At 39.9% G+C, this 18,192-nt stretch overlaps 1 protein-coding gene across 1 annotated transcript; it reads left to right on the forward strand.

The window, feature by feature from the left end:
- The first annotated feature begins 699 nt into the window (after positions 1-699).
- CLN8 (CLN8 transmembrane ER and ERGIC protein) lies at positions 700-17,499 on the forward strand. The gene is made up of 3 exons (XM_083348256.1): positions 700-869; positions 4,040-4,691; positions 11,300-17,499. Exons 2-3 carry the CDS (start codon positions 4,149-4,151, stop codon positions 11,621-11,623), a joined length of 867 nt encoding a protein of 288 aa, XP_083204382.1. The 5' UTR covers positions 700-869; positions 4,040-4,148; the 3' UTR covers positions 11,624-17,499.
- Positions 17,500-18,192: the final 693 nt, after the last annotated feature.

Genomic DNA, 18,192 nt, shown 5'->3' on the forward strand with positions numbered 1-18,192 from the left:
GATATAGGATGATGCCCACATCTTACGTTTATATGGGAGGAAAAAAAATCTGACGGAAAGGCACTTAAAAAACCCCCCAAACCTCAAAGCTTATCACACGAGCATCCCGTACAAAATAACAGAAACAAATTTGGTTTCAGCCCGAAGTCTAGGGTTAAAAGTCCAACAGAACTGGAGAGAGCGCCTTTTAGGCGTCTAAAGCAGGGGTCTTCAAACTTGGCCCTTTTATGACTTGTGGACTTCAACTCCCAGAATTCCTCAACCAGCAAAGCTGGCTGAGGAATTCTGGGAGTTGAAGTCCACAAGTCATAAAAGGGCCAAGTTTGAAGACCCCTGGTCTAAAGAGTCACAGCTAATATTTGCCAAGGCGGGTCGTTTATGGTGCGTGCGAGGTTTTGACTTCGTTCTTATTTCGAAGAAATTGACTCGTCCATTTCGATTTCACGCCCATCTGCCTCAGAAACTGGTTCCCCACGGCGACTCTACGTTCCTCTTTCCTCCCCCCCTCTCCGAGTGGGCCAAATGGTTCGCCCCAACCCGTTTTAGCTGACGAGAGGATGGAAGAAAAGGGGAAACGAAGGCGCGTGCGCGGCCCGGTCCGCGAGCGCGCCACAGAAAGCGAACCTGGCGTCCTCGGCGGTTGCTTTGGACCCGGCTGACCGCGAGGAGCGAGGAGGAGGAGGAGGAGGGGGAGGGGGGGCGGTGTTGCTAAGCGCGTGACGGGAAGAGGACATTTAAAAAAAAAAAAACCCAACCCAACCCAAACCAACCCAAAACTTCCAGAGAAGCAAAACGGAAGGCAGATTGGGGTAGTTGCGAAGAGGAAGAGAAAAGCGACCGAGCGAGAGAGACCTTTTGGTGTAAAACCGGTAAGGACCGCTTCGGAATAGTTAGCGGCGCGGCATTTAGGAGAAGCCTTGAGGAGAGAAAACGCGGCTTCCTTTTGGGCGAGCTGCAGTTTTCCTCCTCCTCCCTCGGCTGTGGTAATATCTCTGACCGAGGCGGGGGGGCTTCTGGGGTTTCGTGCTGATTTTACTTCGTGTTGAATGTCTATATTTACAGGGGTCTTCAAACTTGGCCCTTTTATGACTTGTGGACTTCAACTCCCAGAATTCCTCAGCCAGCTTTGCTGGCTGAGGAATTCTGGGAGTTGAAGTCCACAAGTCATAAAAGGGCCAAGTTTGAAGACCCCTGACTGGCACGAATAAAGAAGGCTGTGGTAAACATTTAAGTGTCTGTGTTGTGTGTGTGTGTGTGTGTAGAGGGGAAGTAAGAATAAACACAACCCCCTTCTCGGATGCCAGCGTGTTTTTTTTTTTTAAAGGCTGAAGTTGGGACACGGATGTACACCATAAGCCCCGAATAGCCCCGGGTTTCCGTTTGCCCAGCCGCCAGGGACGAAGGGAGCCGGTTGCTCTCCGGGTTGGGTGGCGTCGGCGTCGGCGGTGGTTTTTTTTTTTTTTTTCTCGGTTAGTTTTACAATACCGGAAGACGCTTTTAGCAGAAGTGATGCTTAATTCGCATTTCTTTAGGGAACCAGAGAGACCAGGGCGAGGAGATCTGAGGGGGAGTGCAGGTAGTCCTCGCTTTATAAGAGTTCGCTTAATGACCGTTCCAAGTTACAAAAAGTTTAAAAAAAAGCCACTTAACGACCGTTTTTTCACACTTAAACCTTCGGAGCGTTCCCGTGGTGCTGTGATCAAAATTTGGACACTTGGCAACAGGTTCCTATTTATGACGGTTGCTGTGTCCTGGGGGGCCATGTGGCCACCTTCTCTGACCTCTTTTACTAGCAAGGTCAAAGGGGGAGATTCACTTAACAACTGTGTTACTAACTGAACTGTAATGAGTCACTTAACAACTGTGGCAAGAAAGCATTGTAAAATGGGGCAAAATTCATTTAACAAATGTTTCACTTAGCAACAGAAAAGTTGGGCTCAATTGTGGTCATAAGTTGAGGACTACCTGTAATTTGGAAGTGTAATTTTTGGGATACAGTATTACTTTTCCCTGTCCCTCAGGGTTTCTTCAGAGTTATTAGCGTAGCCACTCTTCTCTAAAAACAGTTTTTTTCTCTCTCAACATTTTAGGTGTTTATTAATAAGGGTGTCACAACAAGGCTTTACTTATATTAAATCTGTTGCTAGACAAGAATTAATCTGGAGAAGCCTTGGGCTTTGGGGATGGCTTGGTTGTCTGCATTACCCAGAAAGGTTTTCTTAAGCATTGAGGTCTATGGAGAAAGGACTTGGGAAGACAGAATTTTGGAAGATGATCATCAGGAGAATTACCTTATATGAAATTATTAACATTATAGGGTGAGCATCTAGTGACAGTGGCATACTTAGCTTTTTGTATTTCCAAGTTAAAAGGATCAGGCTGCAGAAATTTATTTTAAAAATACCTTTGGGTGGGATGATAATGTTGAGCTAGCTGTCGCTTCAGTTCTGTGTTGGAGTCCCGCTCTCATCATCCTAAGCCAGCATAGAATTGGGAATTCAACTCTGAATTAGGCATACCTGATTTTTGTGTAATGGCAGACAGTCCATCAACTGAGTGCCTGTCAACTCTAAGGGGAAAAATGTAACCATTATTGTCCTCAGAGAAATAAATACTATTTTTTTAAAAAAATCAGAAATCAGGAACAATTGCTAAAAATATCTGGTAGGATATTAGTAAGTACTACATATTTTTTCTGTTTGTGTGTGTTTATATTAATTTATTTTCAGTTAAGGGTTAATTATTGTGATCCAGATTTGAATAAAGGTGCATAATGTGCTTATAATGGCTAGGAATGAAATACGCATCTGGAACTTAGTGCTTACTTAAATCCATCTACAAGGCACAATGGAAGAAAGCTTGAAAACATCCCTTCCCTGCTAATGACTAGTCCAGGGGTAGGCAACCTCGGCTCTTTTATGACTCATGGACTTCAACTCCCAGAATTCCTGAGTCAGCATAGCTGACTCAGGAATTCTGGGAGTTGAAGTCCATGAGTCATAAAAGAGCCGAGGTTGCCTACCCCTGGACTAGGCAGTCATATGCACCTGTGAAATTGCCTGCAAAGTACAGCAGTTACCTATTAGGGCCACAGTGTTCCCTAAGTAGCCTCCTAGCTTGTATGTGCAACTTCATTTTCCTGACAGTGTGAATCAATACAGGGTAAGTAAGATACAGTGAAAGAACACACAGTTGGCTATAAACCACTGATTATCTATTTTTATTTAGCTCATAACTCTGTTCCTGCTAATTCATGTTTTAGTTAACCATGTTTATCTGAAATTTATTTTAGTTTTAGTTAACCATGTTTATCTGAATTGACTTGAATGTTTAGATTCACAGAATATATCAAACCATATACTAGTTACTCTGACAGGATTTATATAATGTATTGAGTTGCACATTAGCCAACCATAATTTTCTCTAAGCTATTCTGCAGGCCCATCTTAATAAGTTCAATCCTTGTGGAAGGCACAGATCAAGGAAGGTGACTGTGGATTTCTTGTCAGCCAGCTATCCCCCATGCCATCTTTAGTTTTCTCCTCAGCATTTTTCAGTTAGGTGCATGCAACTCTAACATTTTTTTTAAATAGCTTAAAAAGTTCATTACAGTAAGTATATATTTACACAATTTAATTTCAATTACAAGGACATGACTTGTTTATATAGGATAGTATCTGGATTCAGAGCCACACTAATATGGCTGATGACAGGTACTAAGAATGTATGATTCTTTAATTTCAGTGTTAATTGCAGAAGTACAGTATGTGCAAGAAATCCAAGGAACTTCTGCATTGCTACTAGTAATGCATAGTTGGATTCCCATATGATGTTTACTTAATCAGTTTGTTGAATAATTATTGCTTTACACAAAATTCTAAGCCATTTTGTCATACAAGAAGCTTTACCCAAACTGAAGGACCTCTTAGTGCTTTCTGTAAACTGAGTCTGTATGATTTCTTAGAACTAGGTATAAAATGTTAATGTGTAAGCATGTGTGTATTCCTGTATAGAACTTTTTTATTATTTTTTTCTACAGATGACAATGAGAATTTGGTTGCTCCTCACTGCATGAGCAAAAGTTCAAGATTCCCAAGTGGACCTGACTAGTAGATGCTCCCCAAATCACTTCAACATAAGTAGAAGACATGAATCTTCAAAATGATGAGGCAACATCTAGATCCATATTTGCCTGGAATTATTTTCTGTGGGAAGTTCGTTTGGCACTAGTGGCCATTGGCTTCTTTCTCTACTTGGGAATATTTTGTTTTTCACATTTTTTGTCTTCATGGTTGAGTATGACTTACCGCTCATTGCCAGCGAAGGAGAAAGTCTTTTGGAATCTGACTGCCACACGAGGCGTGTTTGGCATTCAGAGTTGTGTGGCTGGCTTCTGGGCTTTGCTTTTAGATCCAGTTTTTCAAGCTGACGTGGTTTATTCCCAGCAGGACTGGAGTTGGTTTAGTTGCCTCATAGCCTCTGGCTTCTTTTTGCTGGAAAATGTAGCCGTTCATGTCTCTAATTTTATCTTTAAAACATTTGATTTATTTGTAGTTGTTCACCATTTTCTTGCTTTTGGTGGTTTTTTGGGTCTGATAACCAACATAAAATCTGGACATTACATACCTTTGATGGGAATGCTACTTGAAATGAGTACACCTTTCACTTGCATGTCTTGGATGCTTTTAAAGGTGAGAGAGCAGTGAGAGCAATTCTCTCTGACTAGCTAGAAAGCAAATTGAGATTACAGCTATGGTGGCTATATAGAATTGCATATCTTGTCTGGACTAGTCCCCATATGGCAAGACAGGCTAGAACTGCAGCAGCTCTGAGAGCATGATGACAACTTGTTTCAGTAATAAAACATTTTATTCCTCAAGGTTCAGGTTACAACCCTCACTCTCCACTATTTTCTTGTTGAATCTCCTATCTAGAACCCAATCCTCCATCTCCTCTCTGTTATTGTATGAATTTCCAGAGTCTCTGAGTGATCAGGCCTAGGCTCATGTCTGAGCACATAGCTGCTTTGAGGTCCTCATTGCTAGTGTTCTTCATATACCAACAGATGTTAACTGTTACAGAAGAGTGTCATAATTATGATTATCTGGACCCGTACCAATCGGGTTTCAGGCCCGGGCACAGCACGGAGACGGCATTGGTCGCGCTGGTGAATGATCTCTGGCGGGACAGGGGTTGTTCCTCTTTCCTAGTCCTATTAGATCTCTCAGCGGCTTTCGATACCATCGACCATGGTATCCTACTGCGGCGTCTCAGGGTTGGGAGTGGGAAGCACTGTTTTGCAGTGGTTCTCCTATCTCCTGGGCCGCTCGCAGTCGGTGTTGACGGGAGGGCAGAGGTCCGCCCCGAGGCCTCTCGTTTGTGGAGTTCCTCAGGGGTCGGTTCTCTCTCCCCTTTTGTTCAACATCTATATGAAGCCGCTGGGCGAGATCATTCGTGGTTTCGGGGTGGGGTATCATCAGTATGCTGATGATACCCAACTTTTTTTCTCCACCCCGAACCAACCCAGCGATGCCCTCGCCGTGATGTCCCGTTGCCTGGAGGTGGTCCGGGTCTGGATGGGGAGAAACAGGCTTCGTCTCAATCCTGCCAAGACTGAGTGGCTGTGCATACCGGCATCTCGGGTTAACCAGACTATTCCATCTTTAACGATGGGGGGTGAGGTGTTACACCCCGTTGATAGGGCTCGCAACATGGGCGTCCTCCTGGATTCACGGCTCAATTTTGAAGACCACATAGGAGCCGTGACCAGGGGGGCTTTTGCCCAGGTTCGCCTGGTACGCCAGTTGCGACCCTATCTGGACCGAGATGCCCTATGCACAGTCACCCATGCGCTTGTGACCTCCCGTTTAGACTACTGCAACGCTCTCTACATGGGGCTGCCCATGTAGGCTTCAACTGGTGCAGAATGCGGCCGCGCAAGTTGTGATGGGGGTTTCCCGATACTCCCATGTAACACCTCTACTCCGCGAGCTACATTGGCTTCCGGTATGGCTTGGGTCCGGGTTATCTGAGGGAACACCTGCTGCCGGCCTCAAGCTCCCTTCGTCCTGTGCGCTCTGGATACTGCCAGTTAAGGAATGCCGGCGGGTTATTCCCAGGGGAAGAGCGTTCTCTGTGGGCGCGCCAGACCTATGGAACCAACTCCCCATGGAACTTAGGACTACCCCCGACCTTCGCTCATTTCGCCGGGACCTGAAAACCTGGCTCTTCGAGCTGTCTGGCCCAGGCTGAGGGGTTTTAATTTTATTGGGTTTTAGTTTAAATTTTGGGACTTGATTTAATTAATTTTAATCTGATTTTAATTTTTGTATGTCTGTTTTTAACCCTCCCTGTAAACCGCCCTGAGTCCTACGGGAATAGGGTGGTATATAAATTTAATAAAATAAAAAATAAAATAAAAATAATAAATGCACTCCTGAAAAGATTAGCTGATTCTTATATCTAGAACATTAAGTGACAGAACAGCAGCTAGGAATAATTCCTAATTGAATAATTCATTTTTAATAGGATATTTACCTTTATTGAGCTTTCCAGATGAAATGTGTTTATTAAATTTACACATGCTATTTTAAATTTAATTTAGAACTGTGTTTTAGAATACAAATGCATTCAAAACACTTCTGGAAAAATATTGGAGAATCAATAAACCTGGTTAGGGGTAAACAACTTTCTGTACTTGTCCCCAGCCAGTTTGAAGACAGTGGGACAGATCACTGGAAGAGTGATGAAGCATTTAAGATTCGAAATAATGCTGGTAGAAATTAGCCATGTAATTGTCAATTCCATTCAATGGTGCTATCTGGGGCAGGGCGGGGAGGCTATGATTGCTCTGTCCTTTTCCTTTGTAGCTAATCACAGTGATTAGTTACATGAACTGTAATCTCATTTAAACTAGTTCATGTTGAAAATTAGTGTGTATTCCAATGAAGAACTAAAGTTGTATTAAGAATTTCAATCTATGATAGGTTTAGCACATGGGGCAGATACACCACACCAAATAGAAGACTACTGCTTTAAGTAGTTCAATAAGATGTGGTTCTATATGAAACACACATAGTGTCCCATTTTAAAATATCATGAACTATGTACATAATTGGATTGTTTTTCTGCAACATGGAACCATAGATTAAAATTGCTATTTTTGTGGATTGTTTGACTGCCCTGGAATATCACCATCAAAGAAAATAATAATCTTGAGTTCTGTTTGGAGAATGTTTATTTCCTGCAACTACATTCTGATATCAACAATGTTCATACATTTGAGGAAGTCATGTAAAACCTTGTATGTGAGGTCATGACATAATATAACAGCTTCTCTTTTTTTAAGACCTTAAGGCGAAGTGAATCATATGTGCCATTAGGAAAGACAAGGCAAGTGACAGCAAATGGAAACTCTTGCTCCCTTCATTTAGAGGTGGCATAGAAAGCAATAAGAAGAGGAGAGTTGTATATGCAGCGGTTCAGAAGCTGTCCCTTAAAGCTACTTTACTGGGATAGTGTGTTTTACAATCTTTTGAATATGCCATTTTGAGTCACTTGTGGTCATTTAGCTTTATTAATTGAATATACTGTGTTGCCCCCAAAATAAGACCTATCCCAAAAATAAGCCCTAGCTTGAGTTTTACATAGGCCCTAATATAAACCCTATCCCACAAATAAGCCTTAGTTAAAACCCTGTCCCACCGTCTCTGCTTGTAGGAGGTGGGGTGAGTAAAAAGCTGGGGTGGGGGTTGAGAAGCTTCCTCACATGCCCTGCACCCACTTATCTTAGCACACCTGCAGCCAGGCCTCCCACACGCCAATGCCTGACTTCTTTTGCGGCCCCTTGCAGCCAGATGCCACATGGCACATTGGCACCATCGCGATGCACCATGTGGCCTGCCATGAGCGGTGGTACTGGCACGATGCGACATGCAGCGTCTGGCCGCAAGCGGCCACAGAAGAAAGCAAGCAGTGGCTCGGATAAGACATCCCCCGAATATAAGGCCTGGTGCCTCTTTTGGAGGCAAAAAATAATAATAATACAAGCCGGGGAAACGCGGTATGAATAGTATTTGTTTAAAACAACAGAACTCTCTATACTGCAATCATAATACTATAGATTGTTCTTCAGACTGCAAATTGAAAACAGCATTGTAATGTAAACGTTTATGACAGAAATGCAAACAATTTAGTCTATTTCAGTTTATGCTTATGTGTAAGTTTGAAATCTTAAAAATCAGGTCAAAGACTGCTTATTACTTTTAATTTAATTTTTTAAATTTTAATCCCATTTATATCCCGCCCTTCTCCGAAGACTCAGGGCGGCTTACAATCTAAAGCACAAATCAATGTGCTTAGCAATAGCATTCATTCTATGTATATGCCTGCTTATTAGAGCTTTCACCCCCCCCCCAAGCGGCATTATTACAAAGTCAGCTTAATTGCCCCCAACAATCTGGGTCCTCATTTTACCTACCTCGGAAGGATGGAAGGCTGAGTCAACCTTGAGCCTGGTGGGATGCGAACCTGCACTAATTGCAGGCAGCTGGTGTTACTGAAGGAGGCATTAGCCCACTGCTCCACCAAGCACCAAGTAATGCTTATTACTTAATATACAGGTAGGAAGTTTGTGTTCTCTTAGATATTGCTGAGTTCCAAAACAGCTCAGCCTGTGTCTAGGAGTGATGGGAGCTTTGCTTAAACATTGGAAAGACTATAACCTTGCCAACCCCAATTCAGTATAGTTTCCCAAGTAATAAATCGGGCTTTAGAGGGGAAAAAAAGGAAAAAATGATAGTTCCAAGTGGTGGTTGGTTCATACATTATACTGAGCCATAACATAGTTTGTTTGAACCCAACCACTATAATATGTAAAGGACAATTTCCCTTTGGCCATAAGACATGCATTATTTTTTTAATCCCTGGGAATTGCCCAGGGGTATAGCAGTTGCAAAATTATGTTAATAGAGGAGGTAAAAGGGATTCTGTTGGGTGCCTGTCATTCTAGGCTATACTTTTCCAATTCTTGACTGAATATATTGTGTGAGCCCAGCTAGCTTTCTCTACATTAAAATAACTAGAAAACAAAAGAATAAATTGTATAAACCCAACCTGTCCTTTCTAGATTTTAATATTAAAAGTAAAAGAGAAAATATTAATACCTCGGTTGTGTTTAATATGACACTTAATTTATGAAGATTGAGAATCTGGATAACCACGTGAAAATATTAATATTTTGAACCTAATTGTAAGTAACATAATTTGAAAAACATTTTGGTATACTTTTTATTATATTTGACTAGTTACGGACTACCCACTATTACATATTAGATGAAGAACTGCTTTGTCAAACTGTGGTGTTTCTAAGCAGATATGATCTCCAGGATTTCTTTCAAAATATTAAGGAAGAATTAAATTCATAGGAACAACTGAGCAATTTAAACACTGTGGGTTATAATGCTTCCATATGGATGTCAAGATCAAGTTGGTATCATTTGCTGTGCTAGGAGGTTTCTGGCCATCTGTTTATGTTTAGGTGTAATAATAGTCATAGCAGTTTTGGAACCTGGATAAAAATTCAAATGTTTCCCTTGAGATACTGCTGGAATTGAACATACTGTACTAGTATAGTTGACTGAGCTCACATAAAACATGATTTATATTGCTAAGTAACATCCTGAGTGAGTAGAAGAAGGGAGAGTGTTAGAACTTTCCATATTTTCCCTACCTTAGGATTCAGGCTATTCTCTGGGGATATTGAGACATATTGCATGTTAAAGTAAGTTTATACCAGAATACTGAAGCCTCCAATGTTATATTGCCTTTATTAGAAGATTCCTTTGAATACCATGAAGATGTTTAATAAGATGGATTTAGAATACTAAAAGACAATTGTATTTATATCCTGCCTTTATTATTTTTACAAATAGAGCAGACATCTTCCTCCTGTTTTCTCCACAACAATTACTCAGTGAGCTTGGTTAGGCTAAGAGAGGGTGATTGGCCCAAGGTAACCCAGCTGGCTTTCATGGCTAAGGTGGGACTAGAACTCACAGTCTCCCGCTTTTTAGCATATTGCCTTAACTACTAGATCAGAGGTCACCAGCCTTTGTCAGTTGGTGGACCGGAGGAAAAGGGAGGGGGAAGCATTTTACATGTGTGCATGTGCAGGGGGCCATGAGCACACATGTGCCACAAACGGGGTGGGGCTAGCGCCTGTGTGATACTCCCTAGCCCTGCTCCATTCTTGCGTGGCACAGCACCTTGTTCCTGCGTGGCGGCTGTTTTTGTGCCTTGCAGCGTGGTGATTTTGTGCTCTGTGGTGCGGCAGCACCCATTTTTGCACCCTACAGTGTGGCGGTGCCCATTTTGGTGCCTTGCAGCGTGGCGGCAGCCCATTTTTGCGCCCTGTGATGCGGCGATGCCCCATTTTTGAGTGCCGCGGCAGCAATCATTTTTGTGGCTTGCAGTGTGGCGGCAGCCCGTTTTTGCGCCCCACGGTGTGGCGGTGCCCATTTGTGCACCATGCAGCAGCGGACTGTTTTCGTGCTCTGAGGTGCAGTGTCCTGTTTTTGAGCCCTGCAGCTGTGGCACTAGCGCAAGTGGGGGGGGGTGCATGCAAACGTGTGCACTTGCCAGCCTGTCCCACGGCCTACAGGTTGGGGACTCCTGTACTAGATTAGACTGGCTCTCCTCAATTGAATTCTACTTCCTAATAATACAGCCTAGGATAGTTTGGCAGGGGACATCCCTCCTTTTATTTAAATTAAGTAGCCAGTATTATTTTCTATGGATTTGACAAACTCTAGAGATAAAATATAGATCTATTGTGGAATAAGTCTCTTTTTGGAGCAGCCTTCCAAGATTTATGTGTTGGGACATTTTCTCCTGCATTTTCCAGTTCTGTAACTCTTGTAGGGCATGGATTAAAAAGTTGCTGTCTTGGCATATGCAAAAGGTTATTTTTCCTTTGAGCGATCCTTTTCAGTCATGTGACAAAAAAGCATGAATCTGCTGGAATTGGAAGAACTTATGCCTACTTCCTAATAATTTTTCTTGGTGACATTCCATTTTGTCTTCCAAAAGGTCATCCAGATGTTTAATCAAGTTCTTACTCACAAGCTAGTTTTGTTTCAGATTCCCTGCTTCTTTCATAACTCTTTCACTAAACTTGGAAGTAGTAAGATTCCATAATGCTTTAACTTTGCAAATATAGTTCTTGTTTCACATGAAATATGTTTCAATTTTATCTATTTGGTATCTTTTTAACTTGGATTTCTTTTTTTTTCTTCTCTAGGCTGGCCGGGCTAATACTTTGTTTTGGAAGGCAAGTCAGTGGATAATGGTCCACATGTTTCACTGCCGCATGATGCTTACCTACCACATGTGGTGGGTGTGTCTTTCCAATTGGTATGCTGTGATGGAAAATCTGGGACTCTTATATTTTACTGTTGTATTAACAGGATTGAGTGCTGTTACCTTCATACTTAATCCCTACTGGACACACAAAAAGACTCTTCAACTTTTTTCTCCTGTTGACTGGAATTTTAGTGATAGAACAATGAAAAATGGTTCATCTGTGAAAGTAAATGGGGAAGCATTCCAGAAGAAGGGGCTCTGAAAATAACTTGGATCTCTATGGGTAACCGTAAAATCTGGTCAGAAATAAGTAAGTTGGACAGACAGCTGGGAATATGAAGCTATGCCTATAAAGGGATCTAAATTACTAGTTTCTAGTAATGTTATCTAATTGGGAATATTATTAACCTCATTTAACCAATATTGCAGGTGTGTCCTGAATGTTGGGCATTGTTACTCACGTGGGAATATTTTGTAAACCAGCAAAGTTCAGGAAACAAACTGCCTGGTCTGTCTGTCTTTAAAACCTGCGTTGCTGCTTCCAAGGCTTGCTATTTTGAACCTGTCATCTCTAGGACAGATTGCAGCCTAGAAAGAATGTCCAGTACAAATGATGCTTTCTCATTTAATCAATCTAAAATTGCACTTACCTTCCTGCAATTCCTTTTCGTGTATATATAAATCGGTTTCTATGTAAAGTTTGCTACCTTATCTAATGAATGCCAAATGCCAATCCAGTTTAATAATATGAGAAGAGAGGGGAACATTACATTTTTTCCCTAGGAAAGCATCCAAATGTTTAATACCAATTCTAGAACATTATGAAATATAATTTAGTTTGAAGAGTAATTGAACATTGAAAATATGGTCATGACTTTGGTTTAACATTTAAAAAAAATGTTTTTCTTCAGCATGCAATATTCTATAGTGACTAGTAGAAAAGCCTATATACCTTAAAATTATTTCCACTAAGTAACCAATTCAAATTTTGATGTGGCACCTCAGGAAAGCTGCTGTTTTGCAATTTCATTAGGAGAGATGTTGAAGGTGGTTGAGCTTCCAGCTTTTTGCATACCCACGTTTTAGATAATTTATAAAATTTTATCAAGTTCTGTTCTGTTAATCCCAGGGTCTAAAATCCAACATCAATTTATAAACCTTAAAACTTTTCTCAAAGCTAAGCATTTTAAAAGAAGGAACCTATATAGCTACCATATTCCACTACTTAATTACTGTGTAAAGATTGTGAAACCAATCCTTAACCTAATATTTCAATAGAAAGCTGTTGAACACTGCCATCTAATGGCAGTTGTGGCATTAGGTACCCATCTTATTTTAAACAAGTATGTTATAAAATTATCTGGAATACACAACTATAAAAGGTAATACATTGAATTTGGTATATATTGTTTTAGTATAGGTAATATAGAATGCATGAGAATCTCAGATTAATGCAGTTTATATTCAAGCTCAATGTGGAAATATATGAATTAAGTACAGTTTGAAACATTTCTTTCTCTTCCCACCCTAGTAAAATTAGTGAAAAACACTGATAAGACTGCATAAAATTTTAAAATCTAGTTTTCTCCAATTTCTCCTATTTTCCCCCTGTTTAGGAAACAGGTATTATAGCTGTAGATGTTAGGCATAAAAGAAATATTAAACATTTGCTCTAGTCATTACTTGGAAAGAATAACAGTTCAGAGAGGCAAACCTTTTCATAATATAAATGTACGTATGGAAATCTGGCTTGAATTTCTGTAGTTAATCTATCAATCAAATCTTAATGCAGTTATAGACCATAATAATAATAAGTTAAGGTAGTAGTAGTTTAATTCATCTTCAAGACACTTCATTCTTGATATTTTGAATTGTGGCATATTTCTAGCTAAAATTTATTGGGAATGTTGCCACTAATGTACTTTTCTTGACTGTAACTTATATTGTTCTGGGTAGTAGCACAACATGAGAAGAAAAATTGAAAATCTACATTCTGAAGATGATTGTGACCATGTTTACATAAGTCTTTTGTCAAAAACAGACCCTGAAAAAATGCTAAATGCTATTAATATAGATGCGGATGGGATCAAAATCCAATCAGGGACATGTTAGAATTAATAAAATGTTTTCATTGATACATCTTTCCTGGAGGATAACAACCTGCCCATTGTGATTTTCTGTGAGAAGTCACAGAAAAAAAAATCTGTTTAATTGCATTTTCCTTGGAGTCTGGGCAAAATACTGGTCTTTCCAGTCATAATGATTAGAATTTCTCTAATGAACAAATTGTAAATATTTGCTTGCAATCCCTCAAAAGGACAGTTATACACTTTTGATATTGAAATTACAGTTTAGTTTCTGACTGTGGATCTCTTTCTAGATAGCATAGGCTTGCCAGTTTGCTTGCTTTTAACGGGTAGCATAGTTGCAGTTTGCACAACAAAAACTTTTTATTAAACATTTGCACCTTTTTAAAAATGGAAGCAATGAAAAGGTAGATTATTGGCCACTGAAAAAGTTGCATAGATGTAGTATATAGTATTTTCTTATGTTTCTGTTGGTGAAAAATTGTACTGTGTATGGAATAATGTCTAATGCTTCATCTATAATCATAGAAGTAGTTAGTAAAAAAAAATCAGATATATTTGATGTTTAACCCATAGCATAGGTACATGTGCAGTAGCCACTGTTTTTTTTTAAAATGAGTTTAATTGTTCTAGTTCATTTGCTAATATATAGCTTTGGACCCTTGAGGTTTTATTTATCTCAGTTGCCTACAATGATTCAGAGTTTGGTCTATATTTTTCCCCTGACCAAGTCAGTGCTGTGATTTAGTTGGGAATGCTGCTGCTAATGAGTATTTTGATTAGAATCCCTCTCACGCCTGAATGCATGTCATTTCTGTTCTGTTCCAAAACAGGTCAGGCCGCACCTCCATTAAATTTGATTGAATTTTTTTTCCTTATGCATATGTAAGATGTGTGTGTGTAATAGTTGTCCTGCTGTCATATTCGGTGGCAGCCTTAGGGACCACAGGCACACCAAGAAGTGGATGGGTAGAACTTGTGCGGTCATGTATTACTACACAATCCTGTGATTGCAGTTTATGCATTGTTGACTAAAATGTAAAAGATCTCTGTTACATTGGTTCTTTGCTGCTTAGCACCAAAATAAGAAAAATGGGAATTTTGCTGGGGCAGTTGGACAAATTTGCAACAGAAATAAGACTTCTCTTTTTTTCCCCTAAGAATATTTTTAAAAAGTAGAATAGTTGGGATACAGTATCTTTTTTTTAAAAAAGTGGAATAGCTGACATAGAGTATTTTCTAAGAAGAATAGTGGGCGTTGGGAAATGAGCATACCTTGGGCATATGCAGTAATTTAATTAATGAAATCACATATGTAAATAGAATTTCATTTTTTATTTAAATGTGAGAGCTGAACTAGATATTATGAGTGTTTCAGCTATGCTTTGTTCTTAATTTCAAACTAGTTTAGCTTATGTGCATTTTGTAAATACTTCTTAGCAGCTCCAAGTTCTTTTTCATGCAAGTGATCTTCAAAATAAATTTCAGTATGAAGAAAAGTCATCGTATGCACTTTGTAATGAAAAGTAGGAGGGGGGAGGGAATTAACCACCTTTCTCTTTTCCTAATTGCCCTAAGACAGACATGTCAAACACAAGGCCCGGGGGCCAGATCCGGCCCGCGAAGTGGTTTCATGCGGCCTGTGAAGCCATCCTGGAAACAGGGAACGGCCCCCACTGCCTTGGCCCTGGCCCAGAGACCCTCCTTCTGCCAGAGACCCTCAGATCTGTCCCACTCCTGCCCAGGCCCCTATAGGCACCCTTCATGTGAACGATGTAGAGCTGGCCATGCCCACCCAGTAGGCTATACGCACTCTACCCAGGCCCACCCAGTAGGCCACGCCCACCCAGGCATATCCAACTGGCCCCCTGAGGGCAACTGCAATGCTGATGCAGCCCACAATGAAATTGAGTTTGACACCCCTGCCCTAAGAGGTATTACAAAATGTGGTTTACGACTTTCCTACTTAGATATTACTAATAAAGTTGAACATGAGATAGTTATTTGTACTATTTACTATTGAGTTGTCTTGCTTTTATTCTTCCCTACAACCCAAAATTATGTGTTTTATATTGATTCCTACCGCCAGTTACGTACCATCTGCAATACCATCTGCAATGGAGTATAGTACTTCCTAAAAATAAGAACTTTATTTTCTAAGTAGTTTATGCAGCAAATATATTTGCTATATATTTTTTCTTGTTCCTCCATAATTGATTGTGCTAATAAATGTATTGCTTTTGTTCTTTCCTTTTTAAAAATTGATTGTGCTAATAAATGTATTGCTTTTGTTCTTTCCTTTTTTAAAATCAGTTGTTTAATAAGCTTTACAGTTTTTTGCTGTACAATAATGGGCAGTTACAATAATGGGCAGTGAAATGTACTTTCTTTTCAGTAAAAAAAACCTTTTCTAGCATTTTCAGTTTAATCATTTTTCCCTATTATATTGAAATGCAGTTGCCCAGAAGCCCATCTAGTTTCATTTCCTGTCAATAACAGTAGCCACTCAGATATTTCTAGATATCTGTATGTGGAATGAAAAAAGGCATGGACTTCTTTGTGGTGCTACTTGGAGAACTTGATTGTATAATCCAGTATTCCCAATAACTATAATAAGTGTGAAGTTTGGAAATTAAGTTATCAGGAGGGCACTGTGATGGGAAAATCTACATTTGATCTGGGACAGCATTCAGTACTGCTTTAGTCCTTACTAAGCCATTAAACATTCTTGTCCTCTGTGATTTTAAAAATACCTGAGCCAGGTAGCAACTGCTGCCTTTTTGTAACAAACTATGCTTTCTTTTGTCTATTCTGAACTAGTTCCAGAAGATTTCATATTACCTGAATTCTAGGGAGCTGATTGTTCCATACTGTGCTTAATAAATATTTATCATATCCCCATTTAGTCTCTTCCTCTCTTGGTAAATTATAGACTCTAGAGTACAATATTTCTGCCCATTTGTGGAAAGGGAAAACGAATCAATGCCATGGTCCATAATCTTCAATCTGCATCTTTTCTGGAATGGTACCATGCCATCCAAATTGCATCCTTCATTTCAAATGTGGTTTACTATATACATTTAAGATGTTAGCTGTTCAGTTTAATCTTGTTCATAATCATCCAAGGAAGAAATTATCTCATTGTTGTTGAATGTTGTTTCTCTTTCATTATACTATCTACATATTACTAACATTTTCAAAATCTACCAGTTTAATCATTCTGTGTTCTATTTATGATAGCCTTACTAACCTGCTGTGGTCCAGTTGTGATTATAAAACCCAAGCCATGAGGTCAGAGTCATACATTGAATTTTCACATTAGACCAGGGGTGTCAAACTGCCGGCCCATAGGCCGGACGTGTCATGAAGAAACTGCACCCACCCCATTGCCGGCAATGGTGAAAAGCTCTGATATGCCGCACAATGTCACGTGACGTCACGAATTTGACATGTCTGCATTAGACTGTTTGGGAAAACAAGCAGTAAAGTTCTCAGTTCACTATAGAAGGAGCTTCAGCAGTTCTTTTTAACTGTTTCTTCTGACAGGAAAACCAGCTATCAAATTCAAGCCAACATTTTGGGACTTAATAAGGATATGGTGTGGATGAATAATATGTTAAAGTGGGCAGGAATGTAGCCCATTTGGGATGGGGCTCCGAAGTTTTAAGAGAAATGTTTTTCTTTATCTTCCCTTCGGCATGAAAATAGCCAAAATATTTTACATTGCCCATGTGGTAAGGCTTTGAGGGTTGCAAAATGGATGCTGATTGGTTCCATGTGTCTCGCAACAGTGTTCATGTTCCCACTTTGTTTATAAGGCAGTACGTCAATGCACTCATTGTGTCCAGAGGAGCTCGTTTCCCATAGAAACTCACTTTGACACCTATTTTAATTTCTTAATATTATGCAAAGATCTTTTTGTTTTATTTCTCCAGAAAGTCTTCATTATTAGAACTGCATTAAAAATTAAAATCCATATTACTTTCTATTTTAAATATAATTATTTCTGATAAGTGTTGTATCCGTGTATTAAAAATATAATTGCTGTAAACTTCTAAGTACCTGCTTTAAAATTATTTTTATTTCATAATTCGGTATTTTGCTTTACTCAATCAACTGAAACTGATTTTAAAAACATCACAATATTAAATAGCGTCACCTACGACATTTGTTTCAAAGGTAACATGCCACAACATTTTGGGTGACATCAGCGTTCACCAACACCCAAGAACAGCTATTCTCGATAGCACGCCTTATTCTTGTGCAATTTGCAGAGGCTGCGAAAGAGCATTTTCCAAAGCTGCTTCAAGAACGAAGGCTTCATACAACCAGGAGCAACCTCAGGTAGGATGCAGGGCCTGTCAATAGAAAGAGAACACCACCTGAAAGGTAAGCAATCCCGGGGAATGCTAGGCAACTGTACCTTTCCCCAAGGCTTACATGCCTGGGGAATATTTATTTATTTATTTATTTATTTTATTAAATTTGTATACCGCCCTTCTCCCGAAGGACTCAGGGTGGTGAACAGGGCATATATAAATAGAAAATACAAAAATTAAAGGAGAATTAAACAATAGTGTGAGGTGGCCTTTTTGAGCGGAAGTGGTAGCACTTGGGCTGAAGTTGAAACCCAGATGCTGCTATTCAGATGTGTATATGTGTGAGGGGGAAGATAGGATAGAGAAATGTCTCTCTTGTTCAGGGTCATGTGACATGCCAGCAGAGTCAAGTTAGGCATTTCCTG

This window comes from Vipera ursinii (assembly GCF_947247035.1).
Source record: "Vipera ursinii genome assembly, chromosome: 1".
NCBI classification, from domain to species: Eukaryota; Metazoa; Chordata; class Lepidosauria; order Squamata; family Viperidae; genus Vipera; species Vipera ursinii.